The 21,075-nt window shown below is 40.4% G+C and overlaps 1 protein-coding gene across 7 annotated transcripts in view; it reads right to left on the bottom strand.

Moving 5' to 3' along the window:
- Nucleotides 1–21,075, bottom strand: part of RANBP10 (RAN binding protein 10) — a 77,089-nt gene that overhangs the window by 48,760 nt on the left and 7,254 nt on the right. For 6 of the 7 annotated variants that reach the window (XM_062586222.1, XM_062586221.1, XM_062586220.1 and 3 more), the window contains exon 3: nt 4,286–4,338. In XM_062586222.1, coding sequence (XP_062442206.1) covers nt 4,286–4,338 — 53 coding nt within the window. Of the gene's footprint in view, nt 1–4,285; nt 4,339–5,008; nt 5,303–21,075 lie in introns of those variants that run through there. The other variant, XM_062586225.1, reaches the window with a different exon arrangement.

Raw genomic sequence — 21,075 nt, forward strand, 5'->3', positions numbered from 1 at the left:
CACTTCTGAGAAGAGTCTTGTTCTCTGTAAGCTCCCTTTAGATTGTAGAAGACTGCTACTAGATCCCTCCTCAGCTGCTTCTTCTCCAGGCTGAACAGGCCCAGTTCCCATAGTTTCTCTCAGGATCCTGCAATACCAACATCTATTTAACCTCTTCCTTCTCCAGTCCCTTTCCAGAGGAAGCACACCTGCCTGAAAACTGCTTGCAAAACCCGCTGCAGGAGAGATCGATATCCCTTTCCTCAGGTAAAGTTTAAAGACCACAACATATTCCTCAGCAGCTTTTCTCTCTTGCTTCACCCCCTCCAAACCTTGCAAAATAAGCTGAAAAGAAATAAAGTCCTACCCAGAAAAGTCAACAGCTACCTATCAACAAGGGAGAAAGACAAAAGGAAGGTATCTGCAAATAAAGCTAAAACGAAGACCCACTCACCTTCTTGGTAGCTTATGGAGGGGGACTGACGGCTCTTGTAGAGGAGAGAGATTTAATTCCCTGTGAATTCATCAAGGAGATGCAATTCCCAGTGCTCATTTTTACGTAGTCTACAAAGACCCTTTGCTGACCAAAGACATAGGACAGTTGGACAAGCTGTTCCTGTAATTGGTGATCTGGTTTAAGGAATTATAGTCCCAGAAACCAAACCAAATTTGTGGTAGGTTTCTGTATACCAAATTCCAATGTTTTATCTGACTACATACTAATTCAAGACTATAAAACATTCTTAAATATGAAAGCCTGTTCTTCTGATAGGGTATCTGAAACAGGCAAACAGTGAATAAGCCAAGAAATACATTTTAATTTTAAAAGTAAGATAAAAAATAATCAAACACAAAGTTCTGTAAAGCAAACAATGGCTAGTGAAAGAAAACTGGAACTTCCTTTAACATGTGCAATGCTGCATAGCAAGGCAAGTCAGTTATCAACGAGAGGGTGCATAAAGTCTCTAAAAGTGATCGGCCAGATCCTATCTCTGATGTTTCTGAAACTGTGGCAGGGGTGCCCAAGGGTACAATTTTACAACATCTTAGGCTGAATTAAGACTTGTCTGCTATTGTAGAGAATCAGTCCTCCTTCCTTCTCAGCATGGCTACATATTCCTGCTGGGTTAACCTCAAAGATATAAAACAAGTGAAATGTCATCTTGCAACAGTATGATGGACTTGGACCAAGGCAGAACACGATGTGAACACCTCCTATCTACTCCATTTTCTGAAGGTTAGGTGAGACCCGTAATAAACCACCAATACATTTTCAGTACAGCTCAGAAAAAATTCATTGACTGAGGGCTAGATCCAAAAATAGACTTATCCGATGTGATACTCAGGATGCCTTGTTTCATGAACTGTGAAAGAACTAGCCTGCTAGAGAAGCCATTAAGTTCCTGTCAGGTTTGTAAGCTAGACTGGCTTGGCAAAGGATATGACAAGTGCCAGAGCAAGGGGCTTGCACAGGGACTGTGCAGCTGTGCTTGGTGGTAGGAAACAGACAGTTCCACTCCTTTGATGACAGTTAGTTAGATCAGCTCAGCTATAACATGTAGTTTCATCTTCAGATAACAGGAGAACAGATACATGAAAAAAAAAGTTGTATCTCGAGAAAAAGGTAAGCAGACATTTCAATGAAAGCCACTCCCTGAAGTAGGACCTTTATTACTAGATATTATAAATGTCATTAAAAAACATGCACACACATTAGAGTCACAAATGTCAGCACTTCAGTAAAAATCGCACAGTAATTTCAGAGTTGCTGATTGAATTTCAAAGCATCACTTACAGGAAACCTCAGAGCAGGGTCAGGACACTTTCCTTTTAAAAGCAGTACCTGTTTCCATTGCAGAAATGGGCAGTTTAAGGAAATGCTTAAGATTGCCCCATCCACACTTCCAGCTTTCAAAGAAAGCTCAACACATCCCTCATCAGCGATGAGCTGGGCTGCAGCCCAGATGTATTTGGCATAAAGCAGAAAACTTGACTTGGAACTGGATATGGTCTAAGCGTTTGTTCTCAAGGAAAAAAAAAAGTTTAAAACAGAACCCAGCAACAAGATTCTTCTTTGAATCAGGGCTGAAAGGATGCCAAAGATCCTCACTGAGAGTGCAAAAGAATGAGTTTTAACAAGACAAATCTGGCAGTATTTCAGGTCACAAAAGTTAAAATTATACCTAGACATAAAGTCAAGTCAAGCCTCTAAGAGTATCATTCCTTAGCGAGCTCTGGCTTGCTCTGTGCTGTGAAGGACCTGACATACATTTCTAACTTGTTATTTGACCAATATCTTATCAAAAAGAAAGAGAGAGATATCAAATCCATTGTCCAAAAGTCAGAGAGACAATTACTGATCTGTAATACAGAACCATGAAGTTCATTTTACACAGATCATGTCAGATTGAGCTAATTATGTCCACAGAATTTCTCTTGGTAGCACAATCTTCATGTGATCCAACAAGCTCATATGATCAAATTCACACAATTCCCTGCTAAATAAGCAGTGTACAATCTGATGTGTCAAGTTCACTTTCCCTTTTATTTTATGCAGGGAAAAGAATTTCATATTCATAACACAGATTCTAGAATTAAGAGTAGTATACAGGCATTTTGATTCAAATCTGCCATTAGTTTAGTTAATTTTAAATCTCTGAAGGAAAAAAATAGAAAGTGTTGTCAGGGCTGTTTTAAGAGCTCAATTTCAGGACAGCACATCTATGACATTCCATGTGTATCATCTCAGATTAGTATTTAACTGTGTTATATTCTTCTAGGATAAGCTATAGTCCAACTGGCAGTCTACAGGCCACACAAAAGACATTCCCATCCATCTTTCCCTCACACAACCTAGAAAATAACTTCCTGGATAGAACATTCTCCCTTAATAGCCAGATAACTCCTCTTCTACAGAGGCAGGCACTTAGACCCTGGGAAGAGCAGATGACGTTAGACTCCTGCTTCATCTTACACATGCACACAACCCTCTTCACAGTACAAACCTGTCAAATAGGTTGGGAGCATTAGGGAGGCAGGGCAGGGGGGTAGATAGGGAAGGAGAAAAAGAGTCTGAAAACTGAGACTTCTATACCTGCTGACACTGAATCATCTTGATCTAGGAATTTCAAACCTTTTTTCAACCAAGTATTACTTGAGAAAACTGGTAATGCTCTGCCCCTCTCCTTCTGTGATCCAGTTCTGATTGAATAAAGACTTGTGACCCTAGTTATCCCTCCAAAGGTAGGAAGGTAGCTAGGGATTTTGGCTCATATGATAAGACTCTTGCAATAGGAGGTCTTAAGAAAAAAATAAAATAAAAATGTTTTCTAATGATCATGTTCCACTTTTGGAATATGCAAATTTCCAGTGAAGATGAAAGCAAAATCCTGACTGAGAAGTAAATTCACCAGTATCTTACTGCAATTACTACAGAAGGTTTTCCTTCTATTAGGACATTCATACAACATTCTCCTTCACAGGCACCAAGAGGTGTAATATGGCTTGTGTAATATGAAATGTGAAACACACATTTCATCTTTAAAACAGTTCCAACAAAAGTAAATCAGTCTCAAGACAAAGAAAACATTGGGAACCAACTCACTCATTCAGGCATTTAAAGAACATTTAACTTCCTTTCAAAAGCAGAAAATTTCTAGTTTTAAACCCACTGGAAAGACTCCCTGCTACGGAAGTCACTATGGTGACCCAAATTAACACTACCCAATTCATTAACTAAAAATTGTAATGAAAGATTGAAAATTATTATAAAAAAGAAGCTGCTTAACCAACTTAGAGGTTAAGCTACAAACAAGTATTCCCAGGAGAGGATGCAACATATTAAGTAGAAGTACTACTCTATCACTTATTTCCCATTTTCAGAGAAGGAAGGAAAAAAAGACGAAAGATAATATGACAGGAAAATCTTCCTGCCATTTTAAGATTTTTTCATATAAAATGGTCAAATGGGATTACATATTAAATGTCAAAATGCTTTGCTGCTTATTTTTCAGACACAAGAAGCTTGTATGGCTGAAAGCTCATTATCTTCTTAACCTTTATCCATTTGTTTAATATTAACTTTCGTTATCTGCTAAAATCATCATGGCTACAGTAGGAATACTAGCATAACTCATTTTAGTATTATACTCAAGTCTGAAGCTCCCAGATGTTAGACTTTCATAGTCATACCATTTTATTAATAGAAACAAACATCCTTCAAATCAGATATAGAAATTAAAATCTTTATTTCAAATGAGCATTTAACACAGACTGGAAACCAAAATAAGTCTTAACAGTAACTTACCAGGAAGTCTGTTCATGTTGACCCCTTGAGCAGAAAGTCCTATTCCCATATACCTTCAAGAAAACAAACAAAATATCAGTCAAGCACAGAATGGCCAAGCCACAATACCTTCTGCAGCAGAAATAGAGGGGGGAGAAAAAGGAAACCATTTAACATATGAACACAGAAGCCACTAAAGATTTTCCATTGCATTTTTATTTTTTTTCTTGAATCAAAGACAAAATGTTAACCTGCCCTAGTGACTGAGAGTTTTCTGCTCTACGAATACAACTACTCTTTAATTCATAATTGGTAAGGAAAGAGAAAAGGCCCAGATAACAATCAGGAATTAAATGCCTGTTTTCATATATCAGAAAAACATAAGTATCTATAAGTGATCAACAAATGAGTAAACAAAGTACATCAGAACAGATATCGCTTATAAGAGAAAAAGGTCCATATAGTCTTGTACACTGTCTCCAGAAGTTGCCAGCCATGGATGCATAGGATGGCGCAAACACATAACCATACTTCCTAAGAACATCCTTTCACTCTCCAACATATATTTTACAGAATTTCCTAAGCAAAAGGTGGTCTTTTTGCATTAAGAATGCAAATAGATTTCTTCCTCCATTAACCTGATCATTTGCTTTCTGAATGTTTACAAACTTTTTGAACAAGCAATATACCATGTAGTAGAGAGTTTCAGTTTCATTATTGTCAGTTGCCAATTTCCTTCAGTACCTGAAGTTTCTGAACTGGAAGAGATAGGAATAGCAGTTTCCCAAAGACACTCAGGATTTTGAAGTTCTCATTCATGTCCCACTTCCAAATGGTCTCTTCCCAAGGTTGAATACTCCTAGTCTATTCAGTTGTTCCTCATAAGCAAGCCAACCCATAATGCTGACCTGCTACATTTGCAGTTTTGTTTCTTCTCAAAGTGGGAGGAAAACAGTTCTGCAAACAGCATTCATACCATTAGTATACCATGACTACAGTAGAAAACAGTATAACAATGTTCTCCATTTTGTCCTCTGTTCCTCCTCTTCTAATCTCTCGCATTTCATTTATTTTTTAACTGTGGATATGCACTGAACTGACTTTTCCATGGAACTATCAATTGTAATCCAAAGATCTTGCCCCTGCACTCCAAGAGGCAGCTCAGAGACTATCTTTTGCATCAGGTTGACATTGCTTACTCTGCCCCCACATGAATCATTCTACAGCTATCCAGTCTGAAATGCATCCTCCATTTTATTGTCCAGTCACTCAGCATTGAAGATTATTCTGCAGTTCTTCATAGTTGGCCCCTATTTTTACAGTCTTAGTTAGCTTATTCGCATCATTCTTAACTCAATAGTGAGTTATCACCTCACTATTAACTTTACTTCCAGGTCATTCATTAACGTAGTGAACAGCAAAGGCTTAGTACACATCCCTGCAGGAATCCATTCGTGAACAGCTTTGACTGTGAGGAGGAAAGGAGACACAACACAACATTGCACAGCCATGGATTTTTCTGTCCTGTTTCCTACCTGTTAACCAATCTTTTTACCAATCATTTAACCGCACAAGTACCTTCTCTTTATTCCAAGTTTCCTTAGCTCTTTTAAGAATTGTTGAGGACAGACCTTGTCAAATAGCTTTCACAAATCCAAGCAGATGAAATCTCATCTACTTATGCATTCAACAATGCATAGGCTCTGCAAATGCTCTTCTTCCACACTATGCAATCTATATGCATGTACCTGCTTTGTTTGTTGTTTCTCTCAGCTTGCTTGTTCTGTAGTTCTCTTTATATCCTCTGGAACTAGATGAACTAGTGCAGTGTTTAGCTTGTTTTTAACAAACTTCCACATTTTTAGACTGCTCTTCTTTTTGAAACTTAGCAAAATTACAGTTGACTGGGGAGGGAGGGAGTCATTTTTATGCAAAGACTTAAATCCAAACACACTACAGACAGTGTTCTACTGCTCCTTCACAGCATCACCTCTCCTTCTATGGCTTCCCTGACTATCTCCTCCACAATAAAACACTAACCATGTCTAAAAATGTTATTTCAGAACTTTGCCCCAAAACTGCATTTCCCAAACCTATATAGGTTAAAACTCCTACCCAGAAACTAGAAAAGCAACTGTGCTTCCTGTCCTTGAGGCCCTCTCACTTTCTTCTGTCTCAATCATTGTCACCACCCCAATCAAGCAGGCTGGAAATGGTAATAAATTTTGTTTTTCCTGTTCACGTAGAAATTTTAATCTATAGAGATATATGACATATATTTATCAGATTTGATTCCAAAATCTCTTTAATATATAGCACCACATCTTTAACATCACAGCCAACTTTCTCTTTCTTGTAAACTTCACATCTTGGTAACACAACCTTCCTGATTTTAAACACTTGAAACATAGTTCTGTAACACTTTAAATGAAGCAAGTCCCTTCTTTAAACACACACAATTTCAAAAGCATTCCATCTCCCAGAGAATCTGAATCCCTCTTCCTCGGCCTATTTCCTGAACAACATGCTAAAAATATTCCTCCCTATCTCTCTTTCTGGTACTGTGGAAAGTATAAAGGTAGATAAAAAAAAAAAAAAAGAAAGAAAAAAAGAAACTGCTACAGAAGAGGTCCTAGTTTTCAACGTCCTATGTAACAGTAAGTTTTGCACACAGAACCTTTTTCCTGCTCTTCCCTATGTTCTCAGTACCACATGGACCACAGCCATTAGCTTATGCTCAGCACATCTTACAACATTCAGACGCTAACTTTGCACCTACCAGGGAAGTCATGATGCTCTTCTTCTGCTGTTCTCTTTTATCTGACCCTTGGCCTCTAAAGGTTATCTTCAGGGAGAAACTATGGAGCACAGCTAACAGAGGCAGCAAACAGACGCAGCAATCTGCGCAGCACTATCTTGGCTCTGCCTAGAGCTTCTGGGGGCCCTTGTTGGAAATTGTGGTCTGCTGGCCCCTGTGGAACAAGGGGACTAGAGGGTGACTCTGCCAACACTCCTAGTAGCACCCACTTTCACATACATGGTTATAACTCGCCACAAAGCATATTTGCCTGTAGCTGTTGGAATTGCTGCATCAGCTATATCAGAGGATTCAACCCAGACAGAGCCTTTGACAGGAGATGCTGCCCTACCTAGAGGTCTCAGTCTGCAGGGAGTGCTCGCAGCCTCTCTAGAAGGCCTGGACTGATAGTCAGCCCTCCTGCAAGAGGTATGCTGCTGTTGACGATTTGTGTCCTCAAGTCAAGGAGTTGCGGAATGAAGTCAGTAGACTGCGAAGCATCTAAGAAAGTGAGCAGAAGATAAGACGTTCTTGGAGACTGTACTGCTTCGGAAGTCCCAATCCTGCAGCAGGGGAGTTGCAGGAAGGCTCTGTGAAGAGTGAAAGAGTACGGCACAGCACTGTGGAAGGCTGGAAACTAGTTTCTTCTTCTCGAAGAAGAAGAAAGGTAGGAAGGGGGAAGGGGAGAGTCATACACAGAGGGTAGTCAATAAAACACAGCTCGGGTTGGGGGGCCTCCAACGGGTGCATGCAGCTGGGGATGTGAGTGTGGGACATGGCTATGGGCAACCCCCCTACACCCTTCCTGGGAAACCTGCATGTATGACTACCTCTCTGAAATGCCTGTACACCAGTGCACACAGCATGGGGAATAAACAAGAGAAAGTGGAGATCTGTGTGCGGTCAAAGGGCCATCATCTCACTGCAATCACAGAGGCATGGTGGGATAGCTCACATGACTGGAATGCTGTCATGGATAGCTATGTGCTTTTTAGGAAAGACAGCCCAGGAAAGCAAGGGGGTGGAGTTGCTCTTTATGTGAGAGAGCAGCTGGAATGCATGGAGCTCTGCCTAGGGGTGGAGGAGGAACCAGTCAAGAGCTTATGGGTGAAGATCAAAGGGCAGGCTAACATGGGGAGTCTACTATAGGCCACCTGACCTGGAAGAGGTAGTAGATGAGGCCTTCTACAGACTGCTGGAACTAGCCTCACGATCACAGGCCCTGGTTCTCATGGGAGACTTCAACCACCCTGATACTTGCTAGAAGGACAACACAGCAAGGCACAGACAGTCCAGGAGGCTCCTGCAGTGCATTGATGATAACTTCTTGTCACAGGTGGCGGAGGAGCCTACATGGAAGGGTGTCCTGCTGGACCTTGTCCTAACCAATAAACAAGGACTGGTTGGAGATGTGAAGGCTGGGGGCAGCCTTGGCTGCAGTGACCATGAGATGGTGGAGTTCAGGATCCTGCAAGAAAGAAGCAAGGCAATAAGCAGGATTGTAACCCTGGACTTCAGGAGAGCAGACTTTGGGCTCTTCAGAGACCTACTTGGAGGAATCCCACGGGTTAAGGCCATAGAAGGAAGGGGGGTCCAGGAGAGCTGGCTAGTATTCAAACATCACTTTCTCCAAGCTCAAGAGTGGTGCATCCCAAGGAGAAAGAAGTCCAGGAAGGAGGGCAAGAGACCTGCATGGATGAGCAAAGAGCTCCTGACAAAACTCCAACAGAAGAAGAAAGCACACAGAATGTGGGAGAGGGAACAGGCTACTTGGGAGATTTACAGGAATGCTGTCAGAGCACATAAAGATGCGATGAGGAAGGCTAAGGCCCATTTGGAATTAAGTCTTGCAAGGGATATTAAGGACAATAAGAAGGACTTTTTCAAATACATCAGTAGCAAGAGGAGGACTAGGGAAAATGTGGGCCTGCTACTGAGTGGGGTGGGGGAAATGGTGACAAAGAATACAGAGAAGGCAGAATTACTAAATGCCTTCTTTGCTTCAGTCTTCACTGATAAGGGCAGCCCTCAAGAATCCCGGAGCATGGAGATGAGAGAGAAAGTCTGGAAAAAGGAAGACTTTCCTTTGGTTGAGGAGGATAGGATTAGAGATCTTCTGGGCAAGCTTGACATCCACAAATCCGTGGGCCTGTATGGAATACACCTGAGGGCTGTGCTGCCATTCGGAGAGACCTGGACAGGCTGGAGGGTTGGGTGGAGAAGAAATCTCCTGAACTTCAACAAGGGCAAGTGCAGAATCCTGCACCTAGGGAGGAATAACTCCATGCACCAGTACAAGTTGGGGGCTGACCTGCTGGAGAGCAGCTCTGCAGACAAAGACCTGGGAGTGCTGCTGGATGACAACTTAACTATGAGCCAGCAATGTGCCCTGGTGGCCAGGAAAGCCAATGGTCTCCTGGTCTCCTGGGGTGCATTAGGAAGAGGGTTGCCAGCAAGTCGAGGGAGGTGATCCTGCCTCTCTACTCAGCCCTAGTGAGGCCTCATCTCGAGTACTGTGTCCAGCTCTGTACAAGAGGCATGGAACCTGGAGAGAGTCCAGTGTAGGGCTACAAAGATGATTAGAGGACTGGAGCATCCACCCTATGAGGAATGCCTGTGAGAGCTGGGCCTCTTTAGCCTGGAGAAGAGAAAACTGAGGGGGGGGGGTCTTACTAATGTCTTCCAACATCTTAAGGGATATTGGAAAGAGGGTGGGGCCAGACTTTTTCAGTTGTCCCATGCAAAAGGACAGGAGGCAATAGGCACATAATGAACCACACGAAGTTCCGCCTGAATATGAGGAGGAATTTCTTTCCTGTGCAAGTGACAGAGCACTGAAACAAGTTGCCCAGAGAGGTTGTGGAGTCTCCTTCTCTGGAGATACTCAAAACCCGTCAGGATGTGATCCTGTCTAACACACTCTAGGTGACCGTGCTTGAGCCAGGGGGTTGGACTAGAGGATCTCCAGAGGTCCCTTCCAACTTCAAACATTCTGTGATTCTTAGAGAATTTTAAGCATGCAGAACAGCTTATAGACAAAAATATTTTTGAAGTACATCTCTTGTACTGTTCAGAGCATGAGTCAGAAGTTACATTTCCTCTCATGATTTCCCTGACTAGCATCTCTGAAGAAGTCATTTATGTTGTCTAAGAATTTAGTTTCAATGTCATGCTCTGATGTGACATAAACACAATTTATACAGGCCAAACAAAATTTGTGTTTACAATCTGCCTGGCATAATATGGAAGATTTTTTCCTCTACCTCCAGGGTGTGCTCTAGCTCTTCCTCACCACCTTATTAGCGTATTTGCATATAAAACAGACTGTGTTTGTTATCATTTCAATTCTCATACTCCCACCAAGACTGAAACACTCTGCTGCTTAAGAGTTTTCCTTGCTACCCACTGTTTTTTGGAGTTTTGATCTCTTTTCAAGTGTGTATGCCAGTAGTGAGACTACAGTCCACTGTTAGAACTACTTTCCTGGTCTACATTGCATCAGAGAGCAGTGAGAAGTGCCACCTCTTCCAGTTGTTCAACCCTCAGATGAACTGTGATCTAGAGTTCAAGGTCCCTAACTGTTTAAACATTAAACAAAGGCACCCACGAAGCCTGGACCAATAATACCACAGCACTTGGAGCTGCTTTGGCAGTCTTGGAGTCACTTAATATAGAACTCTTATAGAACAGACCCCTCAGTTACTGTAGCAAAATGATCCCCATCACCTTCACTGAATCACATTAGCAAGCCTAAGATTTCCTGGATATGCTGGTCGTAGCCAAATTTTGTTCAACGAGCAGGGTATATCATTCAGTGTAGGGAACCCCTCTTGTGTCCTATCTATCTGGCTGAGTTGAAGGTGAAATACAGAATTGCGCTCACTTCGTCTCCTCTAGCGCTGCTTTGTCTTGTGTTGATGTCAGCTTCTTTAGTTTCAGTATCATACAGCACAGCTCCCTTGGCATACAGCCATTTGCCAACTCTGCCTTCTTACTGCCTGAGGGTGATTTTCTGTTCCTCTGTCTCTATTCCTGTTGCTGTTGACAGTGTTGACACTAGCACACCTGGAATTTAACAGAGAGAGTGGACACCACTTCTGCACACATCCGTGGCACCTAGCTTCATCAGCATCATGGCTGCAGCATTTTGATGGGGTCCCTTTTATCTCCACCCCTTGATGCACAATGACACAATGCAGTCACTGCATTATTGTTACTGTTCTGGCGACCTCACTGAGCAACTGTTGGAAATTATAACAAACAGCATAATTACTGGACGCAGATTAAGCAGGTCATCTCCCACTTCAGATTATCTTGGTTAACTTCATTATCTTCTATGCAAAGATCCACTCTCCCTCTTTTCTGTACTACAGCAAATCCCATTCACATAACCAAGAGGAAAAACACATACAGTAGTATTTTTCCTTTTCTGGACAAAATACCTTTAAATCGGGGTGTAAGCTTGTATTTTTACAGAACTCAAGTACTACAAATCCAGAATCTCTAAATTAAGATTACATATCAGTCTAGATAATACAGCACTATTAAACGTGTTACTGCAAAAAGATGAAAGTGACCACAAGCCTCTCCAGTTCACATAATTTTGCCTTCTACTTGTGCTTCCACATAAGGTTCAAGACAAACTTTAAAACAGGAGCATAATGACTGCAGATCTGTGCACTGAATTTCCAGACAATATAAAACAAAACACCAGTCTCTCACCATGCTGGGTATCAACTTCACAGCACAGCTTATATCCAAAACTCTACATTGTCACTTACGTGATTCTGGCTATTATTTCTGAAGATGCCAGCAAGTTTGCTTTTGCCATCTACTATCAATTAATGTATAACATATATAAATCTGCACAAAGTCTATATACCTACACCATTACTGGTTTTGGAGGTTTCAGGTGTGGCCAGACTCCATGTGGGGTTTTCTTTAACTGGAGTCAATTTTTGAGGGATTCAAGGAGTACAGCTGCTGAAGCACTGATACAGCAGTACAAGAAAAATGTAAGAAACAACAGTAGCTATTTTCAAACAGCAAAAAAAAATCTTATATAGAAATGTTTTGGGATATATTAAGTCCATGATTCATCGCATATAATAATATTCCTCAAAGGTCAGGCAAAAGATATCTCATGAAACTATCCTCTCAGCAGTGAGCACTAAATGTCTGGAAGAACCCTATCCACACGATTCAATAATGCTGCAACACAACAGATCAATTTCAAGTAGTCACAGAAGAAAAACACACAAAAATACACCGAAATACATAACAGTGATTCAGTCAGAATAACAGTCTTATCTTCACTTATCTGCAACCTACATAGTTACCATAGTGTCAATTTTTTTTTTCAGACTCCTGTTGTACCCCAGCCCTGTCCAGAGCATAGTAGTTGTTTTTTAAAAATTTTAACAGGCTAGAGCAGTCATACTTACCATCAGTTAACATCAACTTAGAAGGCTATACTTTGCCCTTTTTCTGGATACACTGGCTCTCCTTGACAACAGCAGGTAACTAAAGAACTTTACTAACAAGTTAGAGTTCCAGAAGATGCTGGCATCACACACACTGCTGTACAACACATGACCAGCAGGACTGCTAACATCTTTCCCCTCTGTGTCTTACAGCACTTTGAACATGGCAAGAGTAAGTACAAAGAGACAAAGTTTTTTGGTGGAGACCCAGAGTCGATTCCTCCTGCCTTCTCTAATCTCCAAGTACTTCAGCAGCAAACATCAGCATGTCTGCTACTGCAGCTGGATGACACCTAACCAGGATAACATCTGCGTCTGGCTCCAAATAGAACTTTCAGTATGATTTAGCAGTGCAGACATTTTCAATGTTGCCATTTAAATTGATATTTTTTTTAAAAAAAATCAATTTTTACCTCTACTAATAAAAGACTTCCCCTAGAAAAGAGATGGGAAGCCTGAAATGACAACTGTACATCTAAATTAATGCTTTAAGTCCTACTGATAAAAAAGAAAATAAAAACACACAACTCATCCAAGAAGCACTCAGTATTCACTATTCATTTGTCACTGATCAGAAATTATCCAAAAAGCCACAAGGAAAGTTATTTCACAGGAGTGATAACATTTGAGTAACTTAAAGTCTCTCTTAAAGAGGCTGTTTCAAGCCTTTATACAGTCATATAAGTAGAGAAGTTCATTGATGGCTCTATTTGCTTTCGTTACATTTTAACCAAAAGGAATTCTGTATTTGGGTGTACTAATTCAATTAAAAAATTTAGCAGCTGATCATACCATATTAATCTTCTTAAATAATTTAGATGAAAAGGTTTAACTTTTTGACACGTAGACTTCAGGTTATCTTCGACTGATATTTCAGTACGACACTTACCTTGAAGATTTGCTCTGCACTGGGAAGGCTAGTAGACAAAAGTTACCTTTCAATCAGCAAGCTGGATACATCATTTAGACACAAATTGACCAGCTCTGACCCCTTGCACAAACACACCTCTACGACAAGTCTTCATCTGACACACAATCAATATCTACAGGCCAGGCACCACTGCAGGACTCCCACCGACACAATGTCCACAGCTGTAACTTCTAACATACAGACAACCATAATGACATTTCAGCATCACTTCCGTGATCCTATCACGTCATCAATTCACAATTGAAGGTGACAGTACTTCACTACAGTGAAGCTACACAGTAGGTCACATAGCTTATCAGACTGCTCCTAACCCAGTACAAAGAAGCCTTATGATAACACCTGGAAGACTTCAGAGAACAGGATGCTAGAGTTTCCAGATGCGAAAGCCAAGATTGAAAAAAAAGAGAGAGAGAGAAAGAAAAAAAAAAATGGAAATTCACATGGTTTAGATTTACCCAGATTTGAATCCCAGTCTTTTATTCTCCACCCTCCAAACTCCTGCTTCAAGTCTCTAATTCCCTAGATCAGAAAGTCAAACTCTTGCTTTTACTATTTGCTGTATGTACCGGCTTTGCATCCCCATTACAGAAGTGGCATCAACTCCTGGATGGATGTATACCTGCTGCAGTCACAGTTTCTTCCTGTTCGGTTCTACTTGTCCCAACATTCACACCAGCTAGTGACCAGAATATAGGAAAGGCTCAGTTAGACTCAGGATCTATTATTTACACTTATCTGTAGCAGGACTGCTCTTCCCCATTCCAGAACTCCACATACTAGATAAAGCTAGTCAAATGAATCCAGGGATCTACTGACCAAAAGTGCCTGATATCTGGATCTCAAGATGGTAGAGAGGTGGTAACCTTTTCTGGGGCTTTGCCCTCAGAGGTATCCCACAAGAAAGCACAGTTCAAGGCTACATATGGCATCACAACTCTTTCCTATCACACCACCCACCCTACTCATCTGACACAACAGAAAAAAGTCATCCAGAATGAACCGAGAACTAGAGATGATGCCAAGCTGCACTTGGAGTGTGGCTGAAATGAAAGCAGCCTGCATGTTCTCTGCCAGAGGTGAAAAAATTATGTCTTTGTAAATAGCTGCATTTAGGATTTATCAGTTTCTAGGTCTTTTGTTTATTTTTTTAACTTTTACGATATGAATACATTGCTGAGCCTGCAATTTCCCTTTCCCACCAGCCTTTGAAGTGTTTGTCCAAGACAGAGATAGGATTAGTTGATTTTCAATTTTCAATACTATGTTTAAGACTGTAAGTTTGTCAAAGATCTCGCAGTCCAAAATACATGGATTCTCAAGAAGTCAGAGGAAAACAACAACCAGAAGGGAAATCCATCCATGTGACAAGCAATCCTTTGCATCAAAAGAACAAACATAATGTTCAGAGAGCCTGTCAAATACAGTATCAGAAAAGTTTTGGCTAGTTTAGAGCTACTTTATGCAAGCAATCCAAAGAAATCCTTCTGAGCTCAGCACAAAAGCTGAAAACAGACCCGCCTGACAGCAAGTAGCTAACACAGAATTTTATCACTTGCACCTACTCTGCTTCTCAAGTGCACTTACTAGCCAGGGGAAGGAAAGAAAGGACAGAGGAAAACTTGCATGCATATTTGATATTCTTCAGTATCAAGGTTTCTGGAGCAAAAATTATCTCCCTGAGTGCCTGGAAAGCACCCAGCACTTAGAAGGCATTGCCATATGCAAAATAAATAAGAGTGAGGCAGGAGGGAGAAAGCAGTTACTCCATAGCCATAACAGGACGAGGGCAGTACACCTTATAAAAAGAAGGATGCATTTCTTTACCCCAAAAGCTGTAGTCTTTCTCTAAGGATCTTAAAAATTGCATTTGTCTCAAATGCTAGCACTGACAACTAGCAGAGCAGATTTATCAAGGCGTTCTCACAAAAAGAGAGAGACTACAGTTTCCCCCCTTTATTTCTTAATCTATCAAAAGACTCATCCCATCTAAAAGTTGGGGAAATGAAGGCAGAAAAACACACAGCATAACCGTAACACGTTGGTAAGCTAGCTAATTGTCACAAGCCTAGAACTCTTCTTTACTGTACCAGTAACACACTGAGACAGTAGCCTCTCCTGGAACATGCTTTAGTACACATACTCAGAAACACTCTGGCCCCAAAGTTAAGAGTAGTTAGAAAACAGAGCCATTAATAACTTGTTCTGTAGGCCACTACTTCTAGTAAAGCAGCATCTCCTCTATCAGTTAGTGAACTAACAATATGACTATCACATGATAGAAATTCCTGGGGCTGCTGTATTTTTACATGGGCCAGTCAAGACTAAGTGATCCAGCACAGTGACATACTAAACAAGGTATTTTTTTATCATCTAAAAATGGGTTTATGATTCAAAGGTTTACTGCATCCTGCAATCCTTTTTATTCCTTCATAAATGATAATCACACTTATCTGGTAGGAATCTGCTCCTCCCAGCTATCTTGCATCCCACTCTTTCAGCACGTGCACAGTTAAGCCTAGAATAGTCAAGCCAAATTACTAAATTAGAGATTAATAATACATCTCATCACACTGACAGCATTTCAGAGGCTTTCACAGTTTATTTTGCAAAGCTTTGAACTGTTATTCTTATTGTCCATAGTGAACCCAGAATTCATGCTAGGTTTAAAGAGTGGAAAGAAATGATAAGTCATATAAACTTAATATCTGAAACTTCATATTCTTCCAGTTGTGATGAGGGGGAGGGGAATTATTTCAATGCACTGAAAAACAAGTCTAGCTTTACATCTGTTAAAAAAAAATTACCCATTATACATAAATACCAAATTCCAACTTTCTGACTCCTCAGTCAAACAACAAATATTTTGATACTATGTCACACTGCAATATAATGTATTTCTAAAGTGGAAGGAGTAGTGGTTTTATAAGCAAATATTGTGCTGTTCTGTAACAATGCTTCAGAAATAGCATTGACTGGCTCCAGAAAGAATTCCAGTTCCCTAAGCAGAGGGAATTGTAAATACAAATAATGCAAGACTGAAAAGAAACAGACAAAGGCAGGAAAAAATTGTAAACAGCTTATTAAAAACTCCCAAGGCATAGAGTTCACTGCACATTAGCCTGAAAAGCAGTGGAAAAGTTCTGAAAAACAAATAAGCATTGAAGAATGTGAGCAATTAGAACAAAATTAGACTCAGTAACATGGTAACAAAGCACATTTTTTCAGTCCATTTATGTGTAAAGGCTGTCAAAACTACAGAAAGAAGAATAAAATTTTTTCCCTAGACCAAGGCATCAGATTCCCAGCTCCCTTACAATTTTAGAGTCATGTGATAAAAACAGACTACCACAAAATGAAGAACTGGTGTCTGTCAGCTGTAGGGAAGATCAAATCTCTCCTTTCTCTGGATGAGTTATCTTCAGGAACAGAAATAAATGATGATGTATGTTAACAATATATTTAGGAATACAGAAAGATAGAAGATAAAGACAGAGGTGACTACTTAACTTGAGCATCATTTAAGAAAGAAAGGGCCTAATACAAGCCTATCCAGGCTGGAATCACTCCGTTGGGATCTGCCCAGAATGACTAACTACTCCGCCATAAACACTGTCTAAAATGATCCCAAACCCTCCAACGTACAGAGGTCTTGACCAATTGCCTTGCAACTGTATCTGAAACTAAGGTATCCTACTAAGCTAGTTTTTTAGGTTTAGACTTTCAGTTATGACAGCTGACTTCTCTGCTAAGTCAGTTGTTATTCAAAAAAGTTCAAATAAACCACATCAGTGGCAATGGTGAATTCAGGCTGGGAACAGCATCTGTGTTTGGCAACAGTTTGGCAACAACACTGATATTAATTCTCTGATTATTCATCCTGCTTGCACTAAGTTGAACAAGTATGATTTTTGTTCAGTTTGTCCTGCTAATTAACTAAGCATATTTCCAAAAACATAGTTCAGTGTTGCTGAATTCTTTTTATCCCACATATTAAGGAAGTTAAACAGGTTTCCATGACCATATGGATTTAGAGTGCAGGACTGCCAGTTTAAGCAACTTGACATTTTTCCTGGAATGAGACATCTTTGAATCTATGAAAAGAGGATTTACTTGCTAAGACAAGTTTTCATGAAATCTTGGAGAAAATGAAGTCTCTGCAACAGATACCTGTTTGTAAGAAGCATTTTTTAATTGTGTGGAAAATGCATTACATATAAATTAATAGAAACAGCAATGGATGCACTTAAGAAATAGAAATACTTTAACACAGAGACAGAGAGATACCCAGACAGAGAGCTAGGAAGGGCACTGGGAAATCAACATACACTGAACTCAAAAATCTGTGTGTTGACATCTCCACAATAAGGAACATCAATCCTAAGAACTTAGCATTTAAGAAAATTGATCTGACTATAAAGTCACTATAATACAGTTAACACAATTAAACTTTATGGGCTGAAATTATATTCAAGCTTCATAGTAAATGATAATTTCCCTAGCAGTTCATCACCCCTAAACTTTATAAATGAAGGAAAAATTCTGTCTATAAAAAAGTTATGCAACTTGTACAATTTAATTACTAAACAGAAAATTGCTTAGGTATATAATCCTAATAATCCATAATTTGATGTATTCATTATAAAAATATTCTGAAGAATAATGTTTTACAAATATCATAAAAATGTTCTATTTATTCTAATATACTTTTTACTAATTCTTACCTTTTCTATAGCAGATACTTAGAAACAGAAGGTGGGGGGGACACTTTTCCTGAAGCTTTCTTTTTTTTTTTTTTTTTTTTACTGTACAGGATCTCACAGCTCTAACTGGACATGGGAAAAAAAATCATCAGGAAGAAAGAAGAACCGAAGTGCATAAACCACAAGTGAAAAAGTCACATATAGTAAAGAGAAAATCAAAAGTGATGAACAAGAATTAAGGGAGAAAAAATCAAGGGCCATTGGTGAGATACCTCAGAGGTACTATCACCATCACTAATTCCATTTTATTTCCTTATTTTACAAATTGCTCTAAAGGCAAATTGATATTCTCCCACGACAATGGATGGCCAAGATACTTCTGTAAAGTGCAGAGTTTTAGTTTCCACTTTGTTATTTTTTTTAATAATATGAAAAAACAACCATCAAGGGCAAATCAGATACTCCCATCTCACAATTTGCCTTAAATTAAAAAAAAAATGCTTTCAGTCTTTTCAGTCTTACTCCAGTTTACAAGAGCTTTGCTGATCAACAACATGAAATAACATTTAGCATGATGCCATCAATTACGGTGAAATCTCCAAAGAAAACAAGAGTATCTGTGCACTTCGGAACACCAAAGGATTAGAAGAATAGAGCTCAGCCAGCCAGTAGCTGAGTAAGAAAGAATTGCTTGGACAAGACTATAAACATGAACAAAGTGAGAACTATTTATGCAGTCCAGTTGGGCAGGGTGTATTTATGAATTGGCTTATTTACACGAATGTCTGAGGAATAATATGAATTCCAGCAGACAGACATACCCGTGAAGAGAAGAACAACTGCTTACTAGCTACTGGTTTTGGATTCTGGAGAATAGGAAGGTGGGAAAGATGGGAAAAAACAAAAAGGGGAGGAAAGCAGTTATTGACAAGCTTATCAGATACAAATAAGGGCTCATTCAGCACAAGCAGAGGTTAGAAACCTTCAGCTGCCATATACAATTCCTTAACCTACACTACAACCACAGCCAGACTCACATTACAAGGTATCTGCAGTATAACCAGCTGATGGATGAACACAGACAACCATGCCATTAAAGCCACTGACATCAGAGAGGACACAGACAGGCCTATCAGCATCTGGAAACCATTAGAGCACACTAGCAAAAGGCTTTTCAAACAGCAGTTGCATTCACCATATGCTGAAGAGAAATGGAAAACTGGCAAGGAATAGATTACTTAGTACTAATGTAAAGCCTGCTAAGCAACCAGTACATCTGACCTTTATTTTTCTTTTTCAGTCAGGGAGAAACTGAGTTATTTTTAAGTCTGGGATATGATGCACTTGGCCTAATATGACGAAAATTCTTGTGTAACAAAGTAAAAAGAAAGATTTTAAATAACCTGGCAGAGATTAAGCTAGAGTAGCTCTTGGGCCTCTTTCCTCAAAGCATTATTCACTCCCTTTCTCAGAAAAATGCCAGTGATCTAAGCTATCACTAACTGACATCTCTGGACAGCAGACTGTGAAACAGTTCAAGTTGGTGCTTAAAGAAGGATACCAAGGCTCACTATTGCCCATGTCTTCCAGTTCTCCCTCTTCTGTTCTCCTTTCTGGCCTTTCTCTTCTCCACTTAATGCACAGAAAATATCATATCAAGGAACTGATGCAGTTGAAAATCAATCCAACAAAAAGACAGTTAACTTGATCCAGCTCACTATACAGTAACTAGTGATGGCACAAAGGAAAAAAAGGGGTGGGGGGAGAATCATAGCAGGAGAAAGAGCTCTACTGCTTCTTTGAGCAGCAGCCTACCAGAGATCAGCTTGAAGTTCTCAAGAATCTGCCTCACTCCAGAGGCAGAGGGCTGTACCACAAAGCATGTCCTCTACTCACAGTCATGCTTGCTCTTTTGCATACAATTGTCTACATCTCAAGCCACTGTGGACACACAGTAGGCCTCTATCATTCCTGGACAGACTTATCGCAAAACTCCAGCACTCCAAAGTCTCTGCATGTAAGTTTCTCTCCAAAACCAACTAACTACCAGAAAACACAGCTATTAACAGGAAACGCTATCACACTGCCTTCTTTTCCAGGAGCAGCTCAGAAACAGAGAGAAGACTGCAAGCCAGATGACTTTCACTAGAATTAGGAATCTGCTCACAATCAGTATCATCTCTAGAGAGTTCCCCTCAGTCACACTGTTTCACAGCTCACCACATGAGTGGGCAAAGTGGAACAGGTCAAGAAAAGGGCAGAGGGAAGCAAGCACTGTCACGCACAAGACAGTTCAGCTTGCCCCACAAGAGGTTAACAAAGATGAATTGTCCTCCTGAGTCACAACAGCCTGAAAGCTGTAGGTTGATTGCCCTACTCTGAGGAGTCTTCCAGACACTGGTTGAGGAGGATAGGATTAGAGATCTTAGAGACCTGGGCAAACTTGACATTCACAAAACCATGGGCCCTGATGGGATGCACCCACGGGTACTGAGGGAACTGGCGGACACTGTTGCCAGGCTGCTCTCCATCATCTTTGAAAGGTCACGGAGAACTGGAGAGGTGCCTGAGGACTGGAAGAAAGGCAGTGTCACTCCTGTCTTCAAAAAGGGCAAGAAGGAAGACCCAGGCAACTACAGGCCAGTCAGCCTCACCTCCATCCCTGCAAAGGCAAGGGAACAGCTCATTCTGGATGTCATGTGTAAGCATATGGAGGAAAAGAAGGTGACCAGGAGTAGCCAGCATGGATTCACCAAGGGGAAATCCTGCTTAACCAACCTGATAGCTTTCTATGATGGAATGCCTGGCTGGGTAAATGACGGAAGAGCAGCGGATGTTGTGTACCTTGGTTTTGGCAAGGCTTTCAACACTGTCTCCCATAACATCCTCCTGGGCAAGCT

The sequence above is a fragment of the Rhea pennata genome, chromosome 13 (assembly GCF_028389875.1).
Source record: "Rhea pennata isolate bPtePen1 chromosome 13, bPtePen1.pri, whole genome shotgun sequence".
Classification (NCBI taxonomy): Eukaryota; Metazoa; Chordata; class Aves; order Rheiformes; family Rheidae; genus Rhea; species Rhea pennata.